Source organism: Cynocephalus volans, chromosome 5, assembly GCF_027409185.1.
Source record: "Cynocephalus volans isolate mCynVol1 chromosome 5, mCynVol1.pri, whole genome shotgun sequence".
Classification (NCBI taxonomy): Eukaryota; Metazoa; Chordata; class Mammalia; order Dermoptera; family Cynocephalidae; genus Cynocephalus; species Cynocephalus volans.
The window spans coordinates 107,901,531-107,926,252 of NC_084464.1; the positions used below are offsets into that span (position 1 = coordinate 107,901,531).

At 42.0% G+C, this 24,722-nt stretch overlaps 1 protein-coding gene across 1 annotated transcript in view; it reads right to left on the reverse strand.

The window, feature by feature from the left end:
- Window positions 1-12,023: 12,023 nt before the first annotated feature.
- The window catches only part of BVES (blood vessel epicardial substance), a 35,674-nt gene continuing 22,975 nt past the window's right edge, over window positions 12,024-24,722 (reverse strand). The window contains exon 8 of the mRNA XM_063097336.1: window positions 12,024-16,322. Within this exon, the coding sequence (XP_062953406.1) occupies window positions 16,198-16,322 (125 nt within the window). The 3' untranslated portion in view covers window positions 12,024-16,197. The remainder of the gene's footprint in view (window positions 16,323-24,722) is intronic.

The following is a 24,722-nucleotide window of genomic DNA, read 5'->3' on the forward strand; positions in this document are numbered from 1 at the left end:
TTAAAAAAACAACATAAAGTTTACTGTCTTAACCATTTTTAGGTGTACAGTCCAGTAGTGTTAAGTATTTTCACAGTCTGTGCCACAGTGGGTGATTCACTTTTCTTAGCTTGCGGAGGACTTTTTATTATAAAAGCTTTTTATAGAAGTAAAGGAGAAATACATAATCTCATTACTTGGATATAACCAATAACTTTTAAAATTAATTTTCTTCTGGTGTATATACACACGCACGTGCATGCACGCACACACACCAGGATAAAATTAATATATATTATTATAGTTCATGGAAAGATTTCTATTATCTCTGTTTGCTTGCTTTTTGGCTGCTGGCCAGTATGGGGATCTGAACCCTTGACCTTGGTGTTATGAGGCAGCCTATTGTCTTTTAATTCAACTTTTCCATGAATTTTTTGAAGTACCCTCATACACACACACATACACACACAAAAATTAGGTTACATTATATATGGTTTGGAGCTTTTATACTTTTCTCTACTATATAATATGTTGTCATACCAATAAGAATTGTTCAAAAACAACACTTGATAAATGCACATTTGGTTTGAGGAAGTGAGATTCAGTTGAGCACAAAGGACGGGCCTGGTTTGGATGAAGGAAGGGAATCCAAGACAGGAAATAGCCTAAACAAAAAAATAATAAGAAGGTGACATCCTATCATTTGCTGCTACATGGGTGGAACTGAAAACCATCATGTTAAGTGAAGTAAATCAGCCACAGAAAGACATACCACATGATATTGCTCGTTTGGATTCTTAAAAAAAAAAAAAGGTTCTCATAGGGGTAGAGAGTAGTACTATGGTTACCAGAGGTGGGGTGGGGTAGTGGTGGACTAATGGGGACACAACTGTGCTATCTACCCTAAATGAATCATTGTGCAGTATATGCATGTACTGAAACAACACACTATACCCCACAAGCAAAGTACTAGTAAATGTTAAAATATTTTGAATTAAAAAAAATCAGAGTCAAGAATAAGCAATGCATGTTCAAGCAATCAGTAAAGAGATGAATTTGGCTGGACAAAGTATAAAAACAAGTGTTTGAATGTATTAGAGAACAACCATCGCAGCCAGGAACTCGTGGGGCTACAAACTTTGAAATAAGGGAAGAGCTGAGGCGAGCACCACACTTACCCCAGCCTTTTCCCTAAGAGCACTTTCCAGCTCCCCAAGGTGCCCCAGGGTGATAAAACCCAGACAGGAAGTGACAGCCTTACTGACCTGAGGAGACAGGAATTCAGGGCTGCCATAGACAAATCCCAGAGAGGAGGGCTCACAGTGAAGGGAGCCCCCAAAATCTTCATGTAGATTCTTTAAAGACATTGACTGAATCTTAAGACTTAGCAGAAAACAGCAAGTGAACACAGGGCCATGACTAGAGTGAGGCAAGAGAGGTGGCCAGTGTGTAAAAAATTGTAAGAAGGTGCTCATTTTCAGGGTCCTGCCCCTGGCTGGGAGGCTAATGGACTTAGAGATGTCCTCAGCCATCTAGTACCAGGGAGAGAGAGATTGAATTTCTAGCCTCAGCAAATTAGATAGGTCTTGGTAAATACTCTGGGCTTTTTGTATATAGATCCCAGAAGGACTATATCCTAAGCATAAGGGTCATGCCCTAGGAGTAAGAGAGATAATACTAGAAAAAAGGACAAAATTGAAACAAACCAGCCCTATCAAAGCCTAAAATTAACCCTTTGTGGGACTAAGGTGACTAGTTGTTACAATACCTGTCTGCCAAAAGGAAACTTAACCCTCCTTGGCAAAAGATAACATCATCCAAATCCTCTACAAATTTTCATCTACAATGTCTTGCATCTAATCAAAAAAAAAAGTAGGAAGCGTGCTAATCAACAACCAATTGGCAGGAAACAAAAACAGACAGCAAAAAGATAGACACAGATGATTCAGATTTTGCAATTATTGTACAAGGACTTTAAAAATAACTATGGTAAACAAATACAGGAGAAGATATAGAAGTAAAACCAATTCTAGAATAAAAAATTATAATGCCTGAAAATAAGAATTCAACAACAGATGGGGTTAACCGCAGGTTAGAAGCAACAGAATAGAAGGTTATTGAATGGGAAGACTGGTAAATAGAATGTATCCAGACTGATGGAAAGAAAAATTTTAATGGTGCGGTATGTGTAAAACCAAATTACAGAGGTTTTTAAAAAGTAACAACATGGTCTATACTACTTGTTTGAAATGGGAGCATAAGGGAGGGTAAATGTAATGCAGCAAGTAGAAAAGGTAGGAGGTAAAGAATTTTGAGATGAGAAAAATTGACTTCTGTTTACTGTTTTGTGTTATTTCATTATGAGAAAAAATACACAAAATAGCAGAAATAATAAATATGTAAAAGCTACAAGTGTTAAAACTGTTGCAATTATTATACAGTTTTTTTTCTTAACGAAGTTATTATAGTCTTGCTTCCCAATTTTCTTGCTAAAATCGTAGCTAGAAGCCCTGTGGGACTTCTCTTTGCTTTTATTCCTGCATGTGGATTTCTTTCCCAAAACCTCCTTATAGTTTTGAAACTCTAGTGAATTTGACAATAAAACAGAACCAGACAAGGTAGATGGATCCTAGCCCAAGGGGGACAACACTTTGCTTTTATTCCTCAGTAGCGTCTTCTCATGACTTTGTCCTCTACTCTCTAGGGATACCCTACACGAGTTTGGTGGCAGAGGGGAATGGAACCAGAGCGGAAAGAGTCTGAAGGTTCTAGAAGAAGGGCTAAGTATGTACCAGCTTCATGAAAGAACATCGGGGGAAAGGGCTTCTCAGCACGTGTGGTTGCTCTCTAAGTGGCCATCTTGGGGGGTCACAAGGGAACTATCAGTTTGCATGGTATGAATTCTGAGAAAGTAGTGATTAATTTTGGTATTTTAATGTAACTTCCTAGCCCATCATTGAAAAACTGGAGCTTTGGGTGATCTGGATTTTAATACATGTTTATAAGTGCACAACCATATTCTATGGTTGCAGCCCACATGCTGATGTGGAGAAGCACAGTTCACCAGGTTTGTCCTCTCCAGGGACCACACTGGGGAAAAGCATGAACTTACAGTGTTCAAATGATAGACAGAAGAATTCGATAACTAAAATAGAAGTAGTCCAATATGCTTCTGTAATTAATTTCCTTTTTTTCTAGTAAAGAACAAATGTAAGGCCCATTCAGGATAACAGGAAGACCCACAATCCCAGGCTTTCCTTCTCTGGACACAGTGCGCTGTATTTGCATTACTCACCCCTGTTTGCCCCTCCTCTATAAGCTTTTTGTAATGGTTTTTATGTGAAGCTTTAGCCTGCCAGGCTGCTGGATTACTCAGGGTTCTCCAGAGAGACAGAATCAATGGAAATGTTATAAATATATGACAGGGGCTTTATTAGGGGAATTAGCTCATGCGATTGTGAAGAGAAGTCCCACAATAGGCCCTCTGCAAACTGGATGCGTGGCTTAGTCCAAGTCCGAAGGCCTCAGAACCGGGGAAGCTGATGGTGCCCTTGGTGAAAGTCCTAGAACCCAAAGCTGAAGAGTCTCGAGTTCTGATGTCCACAGACAGGAGAGAAGAGTGTATCCCAGCTCCAGCAGATAGAGATTTGCCTTTTTTCTCCATTTTTTGTCCTCTTGGGGCTCCCAGCGAAGTGGGTGGTTCCCACCCACACTGAAGGTGGATCTTTCCTGCCCGGTCCACTCAGGTTCTCATGCTAATCTCTTCTGGAAACACCCTCATGGACACTCCTAAAAAAATAGCTTTACCAGGTTTCTCGGCATTCCTTAATCTAATCCAGTTGACACCTAGAATTGACCCTCACAGGAGCTAACTATTGACCCTCACAGGAGCTAACTAAAAACATTGCCACGTGACAGCCCCATTTCGTTATAGATTCTACTCCGGTTCTCTTGTTATTTTCATAAAATATATTTTCTCAAAAACTCTATGGGTTCTCTTATTTGATTCACTTTCTAGAAACAATTATAATTTAAAAGGAAAGCTTTTACCGTTACTCAAAATAATTTCTGTCATCCTCAGTTTAGAAATCAGCACATTACCCTTTCTAATCCCCATCTCTCTCTCTCTCTCTCTCTGAAACACACACACACACACACACACACACACACACACACACACACACACACACACACACACTTTCTGAAGTGGTTTTGGGTACCCTGGAATTGGTACATGTTTCTGAGACTGCATATCAGACATGTTTCTTAACACATTTCCACTTGAAAATTTTCCTGTCTTTAAGATATGTATGCATATTTTGTTTCTAAAATTATCAAAATTAGGGCTGGCAGGTTAGCTCAGTTGGTTAGAGCATGGTGTTATAACACCAAGGTAAAGGGTTCACATCCCGGTACCAGCCAGCTGCAAAAAAAAAAAAAAAAAATCAAAATTTCTTAAAGATGTGAGCTGTTTTCTGAAGGTCAAGTTCCTCAATTTTTATTTAATTTCTGAGCTGTTCAGCATCTCTAGCTATCTGCCTGCTCCAATTTGTAAAAGTTCTTTAAAGCACCAAGTCCAACCTTAGGATTTTTGCTTACATGCCAAATGACATGCTTTGTTCCCTTTTGTCAAGAAGAGTGCAGAGGCTGGACTCACACCAAACTGTTACAGGAGGAGCCACTGCACAAAGCACAGGGGAGACAATTCGGCACTCAGGAATCAAACCACATTTACGTTTGACTTAGTTCAACAGATGTGTAAGAAGACACGTGCTAAACTGCTTTTACAGATTTTTCTTCTAGAAGTGTGGCCTGTCCCTCACAACTGGCATATCAAATATTTCAAGCATTATCACTTCCTTTCATTGAGATCAGCATGTCATATATTCAAGTCATACAGTTATCTCCACATTGGCTCTTCAAATTCCCTCATTTCTTCATGAAATTAATTATGTACAAATAATTGTCATTAACTACTAGTCCAGATATTAGTTTAGCTACTTCTATGTTAAACTTGCTTCTACCACTCACCCAGAGCAATCCATTCAAAACAATACTAATAAAATCTAATTACAACCATAATAAACTTTCTCATGTAGAAAATTTGGAAAATACAGAGGAGGAGGGGCTGCTGTCGAAGCATCCTGCAGGTGCTCCAGTCCTCACCCTATTTCCTTAGGGGGGGCTTTTTTGTTAATACTGCACAGCATTAATGGGGAAACATCAGATTGCCAGGGAAAATTTAACATAAAACAAAATGGTTGGAAGGGAGCCTGGAATGGCATCTGATTCAATGTTTTGTCTCCATGTAGGATCCACTCTACTATCCCAGATAGTAATCTCCAAAACCTGCCAGAGAAAATTCAACAAGTTCTTTAGAATCTCATCACAATGTCTAAATGTCCCAACACAATATCCAACCCCACCCCAAAACAAAACAAATAAGCAATAAAAAACTGTGGGCCAAATTTAAGAGATCCCATTCATAAGTGCTGTATTTACAACCTACAGTGTTTCTTTTTAGTTAAAAATTATTTCTTAATGGAATTCTGTCCCCACTAAAATTTTCTTCAGGGTTTATGTAAAAGATGACCTAAATAATATAACACTATATAAATAGCTTGTCCTAAGGTAGTATAAAAATTCCTTTGGTTAAGATGAAAGTCTGACTTAAGAAACTAGAAGAACCGTAGTTTAATAATTCTGATTAGATTGAACGTGATGCATTTCAGTTGCTGCCTGACACCACCAGAGGGCACTCTTTACTTGCTCTCGGAAACACTTTTTACACTGCCTCATAGCTACTATTTGAATATCTGAATATTTCATATGATTGATAAACTCACCTAGGAAAATTTCTGACTGGAAAAATGTAACTACAGGTAATGACTTTGTGAGCTCTTATGCAGAAGACAGAGGCTGTCAATGTCCAGTTCATGATGGTAACTTGTCTGGATATTGGCAACTTGTCTGAAACGAAGTATCTTGTAATAAGAAACTTAAAAACTGTAAACACCCATATTGTATTAAATACTCACATTGCATCACTACACCATAAATTTCTCATACACCTTTCAAGCTATAAGAAATATCATTCTAAAATTCCTGATTGGGGTTTTATTGCTTAAAACTGATTTTGTTTTTAGACATCTTAATATAAGTCTGTCCATGCTCCCGTTCCCTGAGAAGAAATGATATTTTGTTAAAATGCTGCCACTCTCACACCCAGGTATTCTGGGTACTGGATTTAAATGTGTTTGCCTCGAAGCAAGGACAAAATAGATACGAGTTCCAGAAAGAATTTCCAGGTATAATTTAGTGAAGAAATAATTCTTTCTCCTGAAGTTTCCATTTATGCTTCACTGATTAATATTCTAATAGCTTTCATTTTTACAATGCTTCAAAGTCTCCATTGTGCTTTGAAATTTGGTTCTCACAAAACCTTCCTTAGGTAAAGATGGCAGATATTAATATTCTGTATTACAAAGGAATATGCAGTTGGGCTCAGGGAGATTACATTAACTTCTCAGGTCACATAAGCAGGTTTGGGACTAGAAAAGACACCTTAGAATTCTTATTTGAATCATTTTCTTCTCCCAGACACCAGAACCAGGCGGTAAGCTGCCTTCTGACTCTTTAGGAAGCTATAGGGAGCCAAAGAAAGTGACCAAGGGGGGTGAGAGGACCTAAACCACACTCCAGTGACACTGCCTACATTTGCTTTGGCCTGAATGTTTTCATCCATGCCACTTACTTCTATCAGTCTCTCTCCACACCCATCCTAACATTCTTCTGGCTGCACTGTGTTTGCTACAGCAGGAAGCAAGACTGTGCCAGCCCTAACAGTCTGGACCTGCCCGCAGCACCGCCCGCAGTTCCTGGTATGCTTGTATGAGGGAAGCTTCCTGGACCTTCCTCTAGAGCTTCTCAAATTTACTGCCCATTTGAATCACCTGCAGAGCCTTTAAGCCTCCTCATGCCCAGATGAATTGCATCAGAATCTCTGATTCCAATGTGCAGCAGGGGTTAAGAATCACTGTCCCAGTGTATTGTGTCAGGATCTGTGACGGTGGGTTCTTGGAGACAGAATGTTAATGGGTTCCCTGGCTGACTCTCCTACATAAAGTGTGAGAACTAGTGGCCTAGAGCCAACAAGTACAAGTTGCTTTTAGTTGAAAGCTGCTGGGCTGTGAACAAGAATACTGAGGTTCTAGTTTTTCTTGAGTTTAATTTTCCCAGCCATAGTTTCCTCATCTGCCAAATAAGGAGACTGGACTAGTTAAGGGGATTTCAAAGTGTGGTCCCCTGACAGTGCATCATAATCATCTTGGAATTTATGAGAAATGCAGGTTTATGGGGCCTCCCTGAGAGGTACTGAATCAAACTCTGGGGGTGGGTCCCAGAAAGCTGGGTTTTAAGGAGCCTCCAGATGATTCTGGTGCACACTCAAGTTTGAGAACTTCTAGACTAGTTGAAATTAACCTACTCTGTCAGCCCTAAAATTCTACAATTCCTGTCTCCTCTGGCTCGAATATATGACATGCTGATCTCAATGAAAGGAAGTGATAATGCTTGAAATATCTGACATGCCAGTTGTGAGGGACAGGCCACACTTCTAGAAGAAAAATCTGTAAAAGCAGTTTAGCACGTGTCTTCTTACACATCTATTGAACTAAGTCAAATGTAAATGTGGTTTGATTCCTGAGTGCCGAATTGTCTCCCCTGTGCTTTGTGCAGTGGCTCCTCCTGTAACAGTTCGGTGTGAGTCCAGCCTCTGCACTCTTCTTGACAAAAGGGAACAAAGCATGTCATTTGGCATGTAAGCAAAAACCCCCATCAACAGCATTCCAAAAGGGCTAGAGGGGATTTTTCAGCAAGTTGACTGCTTTGAGGACAACTTTTGAGAAACTCTTTAAATGGTGTCAAAGGAAACATTGAATATTTGGTGATGAACAGGCCTAATACAGTTCTGGGTATTGATAATGATGATGATATCGAGACTGCAATTCAACACAGCATTTGTGAAGGACAGGGCACAGATGTGACGGCCCTGGATGGGAAGGACTGCCAGAGGGGCAGCTAGTGAGAGTTTGCCTGACCACCCAAATCATCCTCAACCAAAAAAGTCCTGGGCCAGCTGAACAATGAGGGACACTTGGAGTCAGAAGACACCATGTCAGCCCCCAAGAGGTGTGTACACTTGAAGCTATGGACACCAGAGCTGGAAGAGTCCTCCCCTCGTCTAACCTCATTTTACAGAGGAAACTGAGGCTCGAATAGGTGACGCGATTGGCCCAATCCCCAGCATGAATCAGCAGCCAAACTGCGTCAGTCAGGAACACAAGCTTCCTGAGAACTGCTCCCTCCCCCACCTCCTTGGGGTCTAGATAAACTTCTCTCCATCCCTCTTACTGTAGAATGCATCCATTGTGTGTCCGTGTGGACCCAACCCACCTGCTCCCAGCTTGTAGGCGTTCACCCCGGGGAGATAAGCAAGGGATTAGTTCAAAATAATGTGCTGATCATTGGCCACAGCTTGGTATGTCCTTCCTTCTCTTCCCCTTATGGAGATCATCAGCTAAGCTAATGCCCGTGTTTTCCATCCACTGGCCACCTCAGAGAAGTCTCTACAGCCTCTTTCCTCTGCCTTGTGCTTCCTGGGCCCATCCGTCTAAGTCGGGATTAGCTCTTCTCCCTGCCCCAGTCGAACATGTCCAGAGGGATTGCAGCCCATGAGCGCTGGGCTCTCTGTGCCTTCAGCCATTGCTGCTGGGAGCAGAGGGGGCCTTAGTAACAGTTCTCTGCCCTGTGGACCCCTCAGGTCCTGGCACTGACCCTCAGGCTCTTTACAAGGACTATGGTTGCCAAGATTCCAGAAGCCTTAAGGATTTGAAATGACAGTCAAAGGAAAAGGGAAAGGGGATGAGGACTAACATTTACTGAGTGCCAACTATGTGTCAGGAAAGGTTCCAGTGTACACGTGAGGACATAGTGGCTCTACGAGGTTTAACAACTTGCCTGAGATCACACGGTCAGACCTGGTGTTCCCAACCTCATCTGTCTGACCTCAAAGCCAAGTCCAAGGCAGAAGGCTCTGCCACCTTGTTTAGGTCTGTGCTTTAGACCTGCTTTGCTCTAAGCGGGGCGGGGAGGACAGGGAGAGGTGAATAACAGAAATAAAAAATCTATTGGGAGCAAAATGTAACTAGGACCCCCAATTTTTTTTTCACATGAACTGATAAGCACTTTAAAGGCCGTTATCAGATTTTAATTTTTTTTCTAATAAAATGCCTCTCTATAGAAATGCAACACAAAAAATATAAAGTGTTACATTTTTCTGTTTCAGCATGGAAACCTGTCGGTAACCTAAGGAAGCTGGGAACGAGATGCATGGTGGTCTCACACTGCCCAGCTGGGAGGACGGCAGGAGCAGCAGCAGGGCGCGCAGAGCCCGCGGCCACACACGCCCAGGACGGAGTCAGCTGGGCTGTCTTGGCAAAATCAACCTGTCTGAGCTTCAGTTTCCTCACCTGTAAAGTAGTAATCATAGTAACTACCTTGCAGGATGGTTGTGGAAATACTAACTTGTGTATTTTAAATGCAGCCCCTGGTAAGAATGAGGCACTCAATAGCTATGATTGCTATATCACATTATATTGTAATTATTCTTAGCAAAACGTATCAATACTAAGAAGAAGAGTTTAAAGAGATTGGATGAGAACAAGAGTGGTGAGAAGCACATTGAAAAAACTCAGGTCCCCAAGATAGCAGAAGGTGCTTAGGAGAAATGAGTGGACCGCAGGTGGATGCATTCGGTGCTGTTCTATGAACAGCGTGGCTGGCCTGCTGGAAGTCTGGGCCTCAGGTTTGTCCCACGTGTGAGCGCCATCGGAGGCTTCACCTCAGCCAGTCTCTGATGGCATAATTATCTGTAGCCATCAACAGACACAGCAGCTCTGTAAGTTTTCATCATTTGCAGATAAAAATCAAGAATTACATGGTGATCATCATTTCCTCCTCAAGCTCCCTTCCTCCTAGAGTTGGGGGACTTCCATTTACTCAGGTATGAAATAGTTTAGCTTAGTTCAAACCACATCTGGTTCTGTTGGCCTGTCACTCAAGGAGTCGGAGCATAAAATGGGGAGTCGTGGTGCCTGGATCCCCGGCCAGCAGGCCCAGCACTGCCCAGAGGTGGAGCCGCACAGCAAGTCAGAGAGCACAGCTGAGAGCTGGAAAGAGGTGAACTCTCTCATGGCAGGACGGAGGAGGAGGCTGGGAGGACGTGAAAGTCAGTGAGGAGATATTTGCCCCCCCCCCCCGTAAACAGCAAGGTAACAATTCATGTAGTATTTAGCACCCAGGACCCAGTGTGTAGACACCCAGAGGAAGCTGGTGCAGACGATGTGGGGACTATGAAAACGGCCCACAGGTGGGGCGAGAACAAGGCCTAGGCATCGAGGAGGGGTAGAGGAAGAACGTAAAAAAGTAAGAAATAAATAGGTTTTTCAAAGTTGGAAGGTAGACCTAGGAGGGTGCCCAGACCAAGACTACATTTGGGTCTTGGTTGTGTCCCCTGCCAGCAACGTGTCCTTGGACCAGTCCCTTTTCCTCTCTGCACTTTCCTTTCCTCCTTCCTAGAAAGGGGACATTAATGCCTGACCTGCCACCTTCCTGGTACTTTGAGTGTTTGCATGGAGGGGTTAAGTGAAAGGGCCTTGTTAAATTCAACAATGCTCTGAAAGGACTTTGAGAACCTAAAGAAATGTCCCTGCCATGACTGTGGCATGAACCCGTGGCAGCCGAGGGTGGCAAATGGGGGAAGAGCTGACTCCACAGAGGGGGTGACACTCCGGTTGGGAGGTGCAGGAGTTTATTGTGGGGCCCCTCTGGAGGGGGAAGTGCAGGCATTCCAGGCAGAGGTGGGCTCGTGTGTGAACGTCAGCTGCAACGTGGAATCAGTTCTGTGCTGTTACATTGGTCCACCTTGCACTTGGAATGGATCTTATACCCACACACGACTTTACATCACACACCAATCATTTAAAAAAATACTGGCTCACTGAGTTATGCAGATCTCCCAAACATTAACACATTTCAAAATAAAAGATCAAAAGTCACTCATTCATTATGTATTAGACAGCTGTCAAGTTCACGGTGCCATCTTCAACTCGGAAATCTGTGTCTTCAGCCCAGATCTCTCCAGAGTTCCAGGCTTACTTATCCAGTTGCCTAATTGACTCCTCTCCACTATTACACAGAGCTCCATCCCAGCATAAGGAAACATATTCAGGCATTCCACTCACACCTGGTCCTCTGCCATGTCCTTCGTCAGGAACTGACCGGCAGCAAAGCAAGCCAGGGAGCTATGACAAGCCCCTCCCCATCAGCACCACCTCCGCATCCACAACTCCAAAGCCAAGTCCTGTCAAATTCACACAGAAAACCCTCACATGGACATAAATGGAAACTCTCAGGCCGTATAGCACAGGCATAGGCAAGGGGAGTTACCAGATCCAGGGGACGCTTTCCGACTCACTGTATTGTTGAACCTTATGACAGTAGAGGGAAAGTTCAGATGTGGTGAGTAAAAGGCTGAAACCCATGTCCACACAGTGAAATTCTGAAGGCTTCTGCACTGCTGTATCCAGTCAACACTGTCTACACTGCCTCTGGCCCCTTCATGGCCAGAAGCAGTCGAGACGGCAGGCCTGTGAAACGAAGTGGAACAGACAGAAAAGCACCGCCTCTGCGGGTCTGCAGACTCCTAGGCCAGAGCAATTCCATTACCTCTGAAGGTGACGGAACCCACCTCAGCCTTTGGGTATGGAGTCAGAGCAAACCAGCTATACACGTAAGAGGAATGAAATAAAAATCACACACACTTTTCTAAGTAAGAAATTTATTTGATCAAATGGCAATACATAAAGATATTTTCAACTATAAGGCTCTATTCAGACAAAATGTATCTTCACTATAAAATACATTTAATCAATCTAAATGGCACTTAAAAACAGAAAGAATGAGTTTCCTACAAATAATGTCTGGGTAAAGCATTCATAAAATCCTTGTGTGCTTTAAAATTAGGTGGCAAGAATAATAGAAAAAACTGTAAATGGTATTTAAATGCAAGTTTCCTAAATTTATGACTCCTACACTATGCCATTATACACGAGGTATCTGGGGGTTCTGTGATAATCATAGCACAGCTGCCATCAGTGAGAAGGATTACCCCACTATGAGCAGAATGGAAACAGTGGTTATGCCTCAACCTCGAGTTCCCCACAGAGCGTCCTGCCATTCCAAATCCTTGGGGCTTAGAAGAGTAGGTGGGGATTTCTAATCACTTTAGTTGGGAATAACTAGAAAAGAAAGTTGGAAAACCGGAGTTCAAAAGAAGGGAGGGAGAGGAAACCAAGGCACAGCAGGGTCAGAGGTTTCAGCAGAGCAGCTTTAGAAATGACCAAGGGGGAGGGGGGTTAGCGAGAAATTGGTAAAGGGCCACGAAAAATGATTACATTGTGTAATGCTGAACATATGTGATCTGAGCATCACGTATCGTACACAGGTATGGATATTCAATGCTGTGCCCACAGATATGTATGATCAATTACGTTTCAATAAAAAAAGAAAGAAATGACCAAGAAAATGGATTTTAAGATACACACACACACACACACACACACACACACACACACACACACACACACCACACACACACACACACACACACACACACACACACACACACACACACACACACACACACACACACACACACACACACACACACACACACACACACACACACACACACACACACCCCAGTGGATCCTTGGAGCTGGAGGGAAGAGGACACCGAGCCCGCAGGTAGGAACTGACCTGCATGATCTGTGCTTGGCGGGGAGCATGAAATCTTGACTGGAGGGCCAAGTCATTACCTGGGTGCACTTGGGGCAGGGCAGTGTGTAGGTTACTCAGCTTTCCCCAGAGATTTTACCAGCATCAAAGTGACTCTATCTTTAGGGCCATGATGGGGCCTGGGAGGCAGGAATTGGCAGCTCCAAGTCATAAAATCAGAAAACCTTCAGACATGTGGGAGGAGAACCAGATACACGAAGGCGAAGTCTCCTAGTGCACACTGTTAGCAGCAAAGCACAAAGGTGACCGGTGAGTAAAGTGAGACTGAGTGACAGGAGAAATGGAAGCGATTCCGAAAGCCAAGGATGGTAACTGAAAAATAACTATATAGCACCCATTGTTACTAATTTAAGATACATAAACATCATTGAGAATATATATAGTGTCTGTGCTATTATTTTTACAAATATAAATATTTATGAGGGCTTTCAAAATATTTTAAATGACATACATTCTAGTATAGATATACTCTAGATTCATATAACTGATTTGATGTTACATTTAAACATAGTAGATTTGGGTTATATACAGAATATCTTGCAAGCCATTTCTTGAACCTTGATCACACAGCTAAGTGAATGTCAACACAGGAAGCCTCGTATTTGGGACTTTGGCAGCAAACATGTTTTTATCTACGTATTTGTGCTTATATAAAGATAAACTTGTTCATTTGCATAAATGAATTTAAAGTCATCCATAGGAGATCTTACACTTAAAACTCTTTTCTGCTTCTTTGCCATCAAGTCTATGTGGCAGGGCTGCTCAATGGCTTATGGCTCCTTTCCTCTGAGTCTCACTGTCTTCCTTAGAGGTGTGTATTAAAAAAGTTTCATGTTTCCCATTCAGGCTAAGTGACTCTTTTAAGATTCCTAACCTTGAAATTACAGTCTTCGTTATCAATGACACACACATACAAACACATTTTAGAAAAAACAGTGAATGATTTTGTATCGCCTACTTTTAGGAGTGTGCTTCAACAACAGGTTTGGCTAGCCGGTTAGCTCAGCTGGTTAGTGTGGTGCTGACAATACCAAGGTCCAGGGTTCTATTCCTGTACCAGCCAGCAAAACAAACAAAATAACAGGTTTCTTCCCAGCACTACAGAAAATAACCTCCAAACACACCAGATTGATTATTAGAGACAACCTTCTCCACAGTTTGGGATTGACAAAATAAGACAAACCTACAGATGGCACCAGGTAAGAAAACTCGAATGTTTGTGGATCCACAGAACTTTACAAAGGTGTCCACAGCATAATCTAAATTTACTTTCTACTCAGGGAAGGATGTCATATCTAAGTACTCTAGAGAGTAGTTTAAGTTAGTTTTATGCATGTGTAGACTAAACGGGCCGCCCAATCTTACTCCAATGGTTGAAGGGGAAGCAGGACTGACACTGTCACATCGTATTACATGTGCTCTTTGCTACAAAGAGAGGCAGGTCAACCTCACAGGTCTTTACAATCTCAAAGCCAAGGGAAGTCACTCACCTCTGCTTCATTTCTCCAAAATAAATTCCTTAATTTAGCAAACTGAAGAGGCTGGATTGCAGTAAAGGGAAATCAGCCTTTTTTACCACGATGTTAATGATATTTGATAAACATGTCAGGAGCTGGATTTGCAGTCTGTGTAAATTTTCTCAGTGAGTGACCTTGCCTATAAATTTAGCTCAGATGAAATTACTAAAATAATTGGCTTCAAAAAATGGATTTAGGAAAACGAGAGGACGCTAGATTAACTTATTTCTATATCTTCTCTAACAGAAACCACTGCATGGCAAGAAATGCCTCTTTTGGCTCTGTTCACCTGAAAGTCATTTGATTCGCAACTTTTCTTAGCTATTCAATGTGACAGGGGACTGACTCAAAGGCTGTTCTAGTGGATGAAACAAAATAAACTGAATGGGGCACGACGAGCACAGCCCATCAATGTGCTTCACACCACTAACTGGCCCGGCCAAGTGCCACCATCACATTGGCCAGACAGACTAATGATTTAAGCAAAACTGTTCTCATTTCCTACCAGCTGAATACAGATGCCACCGCTTCCTAAAACATGACTCTAGTAGAAAAGAAAGCTCTGGAACCAAAGCCCTCACAGTAGTCTCTAGGTTGGGTGTCCACAGTGTGGCTGCGGTCACCCCTCTGTCCCCCAGGTGTGCTCACACGCTCAGCTCTGGCACTAGGGATCTGGCACACTTTTTAAAGAGACACCTGTGCCTCTGGAGGAACAATGTGAAACTTCAGAATACAGACCAAGGAATGAAGCGGACCTTTCAGTCACCTCATCCTGTGGCACTTGCTCAGCTACTTGACGCCCCCTCCTCCCACCCTCAGGAAAGTATGTCCCATACCCTAGTGTGTGGGACAAGATGGCTCCGAGTCACAAGCAGGTTGAGTGTAGCTGCAGGCAGACACCAAGCTCAGAAATGCTGCCATCTGTTATCTTCCCCGCTTCAGGGTTCAGACATGTGTATAGGGCAGGGCGTGACAGGAGGGCGATGCGAGTAAACTTGAACGGGTTCTGCTCATTATCTATCGAGATCTCTACACACACCACATAAGTGAGGTGACATAGTGGAGTGACACTTTTGGCCTGGGGGAAAAGTAAGACCAGTCAAATCCCATCTTTCACTAAAATTTCCATTAAAAAGGGCCGAGCCCGTGGCGCACTCGGGAGAGTGCGGCGCTGGGAGCGCAGACGCTCAAGCCGCGGGTTCAGATCCTATATAGGAATGGCCGGTGCACTCACTGGCTGAGTGCCGGTCACGAAAAAGACAAAAAAAAAAAAAAAAAAATTTCCATTAAAAAAAAAATTGAACAAAGCCTGAGATTCCCTGCTTTTAAATGTTACTTTAGCCTCAATTTCAAACTTACATCATTTGTTAAAATTATCAAACTGACAACCATATTGCCACATAGTGAAAAAATTGCCTGTGAGGAAAAAGGACCGTAACTTGGAAAAATAAGTGAAAAGGCATTTGCATTGATAGAGCACTAAGATTTTTAAAGTTAAAACAATAATATATCTAGAAAATACTGTGAAAATATAGATCTCAAAACAATGAAGTTTAGTCAGAAGGCTCAGTAAAATAAAGACTTAAAAAGCTGACCGATTAAAGGACAGGTCAAATAATCTTTCCATCTCTGACCCTTCCTCATTTCCTGCCCTCAGATTCAACCAGTCTAGATGTACAGATGTACTAAAGCAGAATAATGTAAAAGCCATGAAAAAGTGCTGGTATTTTTCAGGATCTCTTCAAGACAACTTCCATCTTGATAACTTGGATTCTCCCTCTGATCAAGGCAACTGATGAACTTTTAACGTATTTGGGGACACCAGTTCAAAGACTTCATCGTCATCTTCGACCCCTTCCTGTATGGGCTTCATCTTGGCAGAGGCTCGCTGGTGTGGGGATGGCACATCTGTGAAGAGACACAGAAGGGAAAGCTGCTTAATGGACAACCTGCCCTGACACTGGTGGATGGATCCATTATCAGCACCACCTGGAAAATAAAACTCTATGGGAAGCTGTAGCTAGTACCAGGAACGCAATTTCCCTACATATTGTATTTTTAATCCAGCATTTCAGTAAAATAACAAAGTCAAGTAAAGATTCTCAGTCATGAGAACAGATGTGGAAATGATTCCACCGCATGTGCTTGAATCATATGAGATTCTCAAATACATGAGATTCTCAAATACATGAAGTTCTCAGTCACCCAGAGTCTGTTTAGGACTCAGAATGCATGTTCCTGCATTAATATACATGGTAATTTGAGTCCTATATTGGCTTTCAAAAACTGAATTAACTCCTAATTTCCCTAAAGAATACCTCTATCTGGAAACTATGAACCTAGTACCATCTGTAATACCACCTAAAAGTACATTTCTTGCCACCTGGTTCACCATCTCCCTGGACTACATGGGAATGGGATAGGGAAAAAGAGAGAGTCCAGGCATTCTGGAGGGAAAAGCCAGTTGGAGGAAATTCAATCCCAGGTGGCAACAGGGGAAAGAGCATCCCCAAGGTCTTTTAGGATATCATTTAATCAAAGGAAACAAGAAATGATTCATTCATTCAGTCCCTCATTTGTTCGTGCATTCACTAAATGCTTATTGAGCATATAATGGAGAAGACAATATTGTCTAAAAGTACAAGTTATTATAAATAGATTTCTCAAGATGCCTAATGAACAGCTTACGTGACAGCATGCACATAAGCAAACCCTCTCCATACCTGTACAGTTAGCACATTCAAAGCCAGGATCCATCCCATGAGGGTCTCCATCTGCCCCACCCACACCTGTGCCCATCCGTGCTGCCCAACTGCAGGGTGCGATGGCATCAGCCAGCAAATGCGGAGCTCAGGCTGGGCATGAGGTTGATGGTGGAAGGACAGTGGGTAAAGCGTGACCCTTTAAATACTTGCTAACAGCAAAGCAGAGTAGAGGGATCTTATTAAGACAGGAAGCAGATCAGCTACAAGATAATCATGGAAATTTGTCAAGATCAGCTGTCACTGCTGGCAAAAGTCAGCAGTGGCCAGGACGGTTGGCCAGCACTGGGAGCATGCTGTGGTCAGCTACGAGGGTCAGGGGCCACTCCAGGGAGGAAAGCTGAAACCGCACTAAGGGCATGTTACTCCGGCACCCAGCCACAAATGGGCGGTGGTTCCCCAGACCCCAGTGTGGCACAGCTGAGGCAGCAGCAGAGTGGTCAAGACCAGAGGCTCAGGAAGCACTTCCAGGGTTCAAATCCCTGCTCTGCTGCTTGCTAGCTGTGTGACCTATGCTTGATTACCAAACCTCTCTGGGCTTCAGTTTCCATATCTGTACAAAGGGGATATTCACAGGACCTGCTTCACAGGGATATGGGAAGATTAAAAAAAATAATGCATGTAATGTGCTTAGCAGGGTGCTGGGCACATAGAAAATGTCACTAAATGTCATTTCTTATTAACTGTACAGTCACTGCCATACACCTGGGGAAATGCTGCACCAACAGTTACATCTTCCAACATAAAGAGATAATAGTTACATAGGGCTGGGCTTGGGGATAGCTAACGTGTGTATGTTGCATATACATGGAAACTGTTCACTTAACGACATTTACCGTCAAGATACTTGGTTTCTTGAAAGGTAACTACTGACATAAACTGTAGAAAATAAACCTCTATTAAAATGGCCCAAGAACACAATATTTCACAGAGCACAGCATGGTAAGTTCTCAGGCAAATTTTTTGTATCCTTTTCCACACAGGTGACATCAAACACACCGAATGCAACCTTTAATTCACACATCTGCTCAAGTGGCAATGAGCACTATTCGTGCGACCTTGGGCAAGTTATTTTCCTCCTCTGTACCTCAATTTCCTTATCTGTAAAATAGGAAAGATAAGAAGAGTACCTACCTCACATGGTTGTTATGAGGATTAAATGACTTAATATTTGTAAAGTTTTTAGATCAGTGCCTGGGATGTAATCATCACTTTGTAAGTATTTGTAAGGCTATAAAATTAATTAATTAATATGATCTTTGGAGGGCAATTGGCCTGAGTAAAGAGATAACTGATAAAATTCATCACTGACCTTAGGAATGGCCAATAAAGGAAACGGGACTTGTGCTAAAATAGGGGTTTGTGTTACTCAATATAAACTGTCCTGAGTGTAGCAAAGTTGTCTATAAAAACAAAACAAAACAGTAATAGCTATGGTTTTCATCAATATTTATCCTCCAGTTATGATTGAGTCTCATAAAATATTAATTTAGGCTGAGTATTTGAGATCAGATAAAACCCTTACAACAAACAAGACAGCATGTCTAAGAGCATTAAACCAAATCAATAATATATAGCATTTAGGCATAGCTGTACAATACACATAACAGAAACGGACCCAGTTCATTCTGACCTAGAAAGCAGAACTAATTGGTCAGCAGTTTTTAAGCCCGTCTATCCAATCAAGGGTGATAATCTATAGTGTACTGAGGCTGGTATCTACATTGGAGCCAGAATATTATCTGACCCTCTTAACTACCTCACGTATCTCTGCATTTTTTCATTGAGAGAAAATGAAGAAAGGCCCCAATACAACTGGAAATGGTCGAGTGAAAACCTTCCAAGGACTTTCAACTTTTCTGTGAAAGAATTTATTGTGTTTCCAATGTATTTGCCTGGGCAAAAGAAGAGTTGTGTACCTTATAACATAAGGAGTCACCCGCAATCTTTGGGTGATGTCCACGGGTCTCCAAGTCAGGCCTCCTGGCCCCTTATTTTCTAAGCTCTTGCAAACTCACTGCTCTCCAAACTCATCCCATCCTTTTCCTCTTCTCTTTTCTTCACATCTGGAATGATCCCTCCACTCCCATCCCTACCCACCAAATCCCTATCTAATCCTCAAGGTAGAGTTTGAACTCCACCTCCTTCATATATGCAATTTTCTCTAATTCCTTCCATGGGGAGATTCTATCCTCCTTATTGCAGCAACTTCAGCCCTTACACGTTCCACATTACATTGTGGTTGCAGTACTTGTATCTCTCCCTTATACAAGTGAGAAAAGAAACATCCTGAAGGGCTGTAACCACAGTCTCTTCTCTCCTGCAGCCTCGCAGAAGTACCCCGTGCACAGCCAGGGCCTTGATAATTACTTAAGTGCATGGTGATGAAAAAAATCCCTCCTCTGAAACATCACATGGGGAACTTCAGAAAGCTGATCCTGAGAATAAGGGAAAAACACGCAGCCATCACATTTAATCTCTGACGGGTCAGGCCCAAACCCTACCAGTGGGGCACCAGCAGCATTTCTCAAGTGCAGGCAGGTCTCAGGTTCTGGTAAAACCTTTAGGAAAAAGTGCTGTTACCACTCTATTTGGTATCACATTCTCAAAGGAAATCACTTTCATATAATTGACTGATTCGACATTGCTTATAGCATGGGCAAGAGAACTGTCCTCTCAAGGGAACATCAACAAGGTTTAGCAGTACCTTCACTTGCTGTAATGTTTTCACCCAATCAGCAAAAAGAATCAGTGAGCAACTACAAGGTTCTAGGCACTGGGGTAAATGTTGAGAAAATAAAAACGAATCAGACCTAGTCTCCGACTCTTATCTTATTTCTCAGGAACTCAAAAGCACTTCAAGAGAACAATTCATCATCAGCACATCCAGTACTATTTTTAAGGGACGCCCCAACCCCTACTGACCTTAACATATGCATTCTGCTTCTGTACAAGTCGTTTGCTAAAATAAATGGGGGAATAAACAGAGTAGCATGGCCAACACCATTTTAGGCGGCTCTGCCATTTTAGCCTGAAAAGTCCCTGTGGGGAATCCAGGGTGTGGAGGGGCTACAGGGATACCCCCAAAAATTAGCTTATGTATCACTGGCTTGCTTGCATTGCCTAGATTGTGTCAGGTGTGAAAAATTCCCGCCTAGCTAAAAATAAAAGCCGCGAGAGGTTTCAACTCGGGGCTGCGCACTTCGATTGGCCTGCGTAGCCCTAGCTGCCAGAAATAAACTCTTTTCCTTTTCCTATCACCCGGTTCTCGTGGGCAAATTTCTTTTACCCGTCAGACATTGGCCATAACACTATTATTTCTGCTTTACACTCAGAAGCTAAAGCAAAGGCAACCCGGACCACCTGGGAAAGAAAATGAAAGGGCAGCTGCTATGAACAAGTTCATTTCTTGCCAGGGAGTGAACCACTTAGACAGACACACCTCCTGGAAGGATAAACCATGTGGCCCTAACAGCCTGGAAAAATTTAATTTTCCTGCAAAAGTTCTTTTCACACCAAGAATACCTGACTCATGTTCATTTCAGGATTTGTGGCTGAGTTAGAGTCTACAAGCCCCTGATAAAGCCAAAACTAATCTGGAATATGAACAAAAAAGTGAGGGTATGTTATACTTCAAGGGAACTACTTTATATTTCAGAAGTTGAACATTAATAGATTCTTCCTACAAGTTTGCCTGGTTTTTCATTAACTTTATACACTGATGCATCATTGGAAATTTGCCCAGAAGGCTCAACTACCTCACACAGATGTGAGCATATGAACGGAAGACAGAAGAAATAGAGCTTATTTCTAGTCAAATGCTTTTTCAAATTACTTTTGCCCTTCAAGGACATTACTATGAAGTTCTGAATAATGCTTTACTTTCCATTTACTACAAATTCTAGAGGGACAAATAATTCCATGTCCATATATTTCCCAGAAAACTGATTTTTATTCTTCTATCAAAATCACTTTTACTGTAGAGAGGCAGAAATGGTTAAGTATACCCTGTGGTGTGAAGTATGCATAAAACAAATGTACTTCACAGGGCCTGGTTTTCCAAAGCCTTGCAGTTTCAAATATTGACCTTGCAAAGGACAGAAAAATTTCCCCAGGCTATATAGTCTCTGTTGTGAGATAAAAAATTGTAACACAGCAAGGTTGCTGGCTCAAAGACAGACAGGTTACTGATTGATATGTAAAGATACTAGGAAATTGCTGTAAGAAGAGAGAATGTTTGCTGAGATCAAGCTTTTGTTAGTGGATCGACTTAATTGCATTATAGAATGTCACCTTGCTTTTCTTATTGAATGTTACCAGCTTCTATTGTTAAACTTATTAAACTGTACTTAGAAAAAACCCCACCTATGTTCTTTTCCTGTAACTTCATGGTCTGGAGAATAAATGTGGGAAGAGAACCCCAATTCATGGTTAATTTCCCAAATAGAAAGAATGCCTCGCTCTTGAGGGTTCCAGGGCATTAACCCCTTTTCGGGGCTTCTCACTGCTCAGAAGAGATGGGCTTTGGGTAATCTTTGGCGGCTCCGTCACACAGGGGAAAAGGAGTGACAAATCTGTGGGAGGCAAAGCAACACTGTGGTATTTATTATGATCTGGAAAAGATAAGTATAATTTTTTTTTTTTTTTTTGCTATTAGCTATAATCATCTTCCAATTTGCTGGGCCCTAGCTACCAATTAACATAGTTTATTATAAAAGCACACTAAACAAATAGTTTCAGACTGAAGTGCAATCCAGACTTTGCATGAAATTGTTAAACAGTTATGTCAAGAGTTACTGTTGCTTAGGGGATATTTCTTATTAAACCAAGAGGCAAAAAAATCTTCTGCCAAAAGGATGTCCACACTCTTTCCACAGATACCAATGCAACCAAGCAGGTGTAGCCCGCGGAGCAGAATTTTACTCTGAGCTGTATGCCACATTCACAGCATGTTCAGGAGATAAAAAGAACTGCAGCACCAGGCTGCAATCCTGAGGGTAAGAAAGAGAATCTCAAACTCGAAAACACGGGCTTTGAGCAAATGTAGAAGACTGAATCTTGGCAGAAAGAGCCTGGAACCAGGGGCAGGGGTGCCAGCACCGTGGGCACCCACGAGGGGATTCAGAGACAGCCAGCAGTCTCTCTGCTCAGCAGAACTGTCCAGACAGTGGCTGGTGCCCGATCCTAGCTGAGGAGGACAGGAGCTTACCACTAAGACCCACTGAGTGTCCTTGAGGGACATCACCTGCAAAGGCAAACCAGACACAGGCCTCCAGGGAGGTGGTCTCAGGCCACCCTGCATACCCTTTTCTGTCCTCCTAAAGCCTTCAGTCAGAGAACCACAGGAAGCCTTTTTATGTATGGACCAGGGAGATCTTATGTGACAACGAGTCAAAGCTCTGGTAAACAGAGTAGGAAAAAGTTAGGTAAGAGAAATTCCTTTTGTCAAAATTCTGTTCCCACTGAGCTTATTTACTATTTCAGTATGCTTCTAATTACATGAGGGACTAAGGGCCTCTCCTAGGAAATAAAAGTAAATAGACATACTTGTTGTTCTTAAATCCAGAGTGAAGGTAGTGCTTGTTCCAGCAGATGAATAGGCTACCCCAAGTCTGAGCTTCAAATAAGTAGAGTACTATGACGTGAAATTTGTCAAGTGCCTTTTCTCCTTGCTTAAGAAACACACTTTTTAAAAAGGAGCAACATTTTTGTAAACTATTCAATATAATGCTCTAAGAATTTTATTCCCTCTCCCCTGTTAACTTTGATGACATTTTCTTCATTCCTTTCAAAGTGTTATTATTTTTATTATGTTTAACCATCTGGCCAACTGCTTTTGCAAGTAATTAAAAAGCTTATGGGGCTTAGAATTTTAATTAGATTATACAATATTTGATGAATGAGGATGAGGAAGAATTTAACTGCTTCTTTGCAAGAAAGAATTATCATCCCTTTTCCTAACTTTGCCTATTTGTATCATAAGATTTTTATTTAACTGAGGAAAATAAGTTTGAATTGAAGTTTCCTGAATAGTAATGTTGAAGGATGGCTATGGCCTTTGCACCTAATTTTCCCTTAAATGGACTCAGCAGCAGCACTGATAAATTCAAGCAAAGTGTACAAAATTAGAGCAAATGCGGAGGCTGGAGTAGGTTAGCGGTTCCCATGAAGAGGTTTTCTCTGGCCCAAGGGGTCATTCATTCTCAGATCAATTCCTGTCTGCTCAGATGGGTGATGAGGGCCCCAGGCTGCAAGACAGCAGGTGTGAGCAGATAAAGAACAGCAGAAGTCCTGCAGACACTTCCCGCCCACAAAGAAGAAGTAGGGTGAAGGAGATGGTGGATAAGCCCAGGAAAAGAGTAAAGGCAGGTTCCGGGATGGCAGCTATGCAACAGCCCAGAGAATGACCAGACCAGATGAGGCTGGAGGCTGGAGGCTGTGGGGGAAGGTCTCTGAGAAAAAGGGGACACAGAATTGGTGGACTGAGACAGTGGTGATATAAGAACAGAAAAGGCAAGGATAAGGGGGAAAGAAAAGGGGAGGGGCAACTAGAAATGCCCACAAAAACAAAAAGCTGTATGAAAGGCACAGCTTGGTAGAGAGCAACCACTCAGAGGCTTTAAGAAGGAATGAAATGAGTTTCACCTAAAAGAATGAGTAAAAAGCTGGAAGACACTGGGGACGTGGAGAATAAGATGTTTCCTCTCACTGAAGGCAAGGAATGAAACAACTGCAGGGAATAAAAAGAAGGTCAAAGTACTCATGAAGTCAACTGGGGCATGATTTTTATGTCACCTATGAAAGGAAATGAATCCATTAGAACTCGATATCAGGAACAGTCTCCTTTGAACATGACATTGGAACCAAAAAGAAATAAATGTAGGCACAGCCCACTATTTGGTTCTGCACAAAATATAATAATGTCAACATTTGTTTGTTTTAAACATTGGGCAACAACCCACAGACAAAGCAAGGAAGACCTAACTGTAGTTATAAAAAAAAATGTGTAACAACCTTGATACTTTCAAAGTAAAAGAAGAACCCACAACACTTTAAAGGGAGAAGAATAAGAGAGGGCAAGGATGCTAATTCCTCACCTTCAAAACGGTACAGAGAGAAAAAGAAATGGAGGTTGAAGTGCATTTTTTAATGTTATAAAGGTAAACAACAGAAGAATAAAAATTAGTGATAGCACCAGAGAGCAGAAGGGGGAAGGGAGGTTAGCGGTGAGCTAAGTTGGATTAATAGATAAAGGTTAAGTGGATAAATCAACAAATAACAGCAAATTATTTAGCATTTTTAACAAAAGTTGTTTCAAAGTGATTGTGCCTTGGGAGAACTAAAATTAGGTTGGAGAGAATCAGTTCTTTTTATTGTAAGATTTCTTTTTTTACTATTTGATATCTAGTATGTATATTAGTTTGATTTTTAAAAAATTTGGGGGTAAAAGATTAAAAATGTATAACTATAAAATCCCTTCTCTGTCATTTTACAGATAAGGTAACACTGTGTGAGGAGAGAGGCCACCTAACATCCTGGTGAGGAT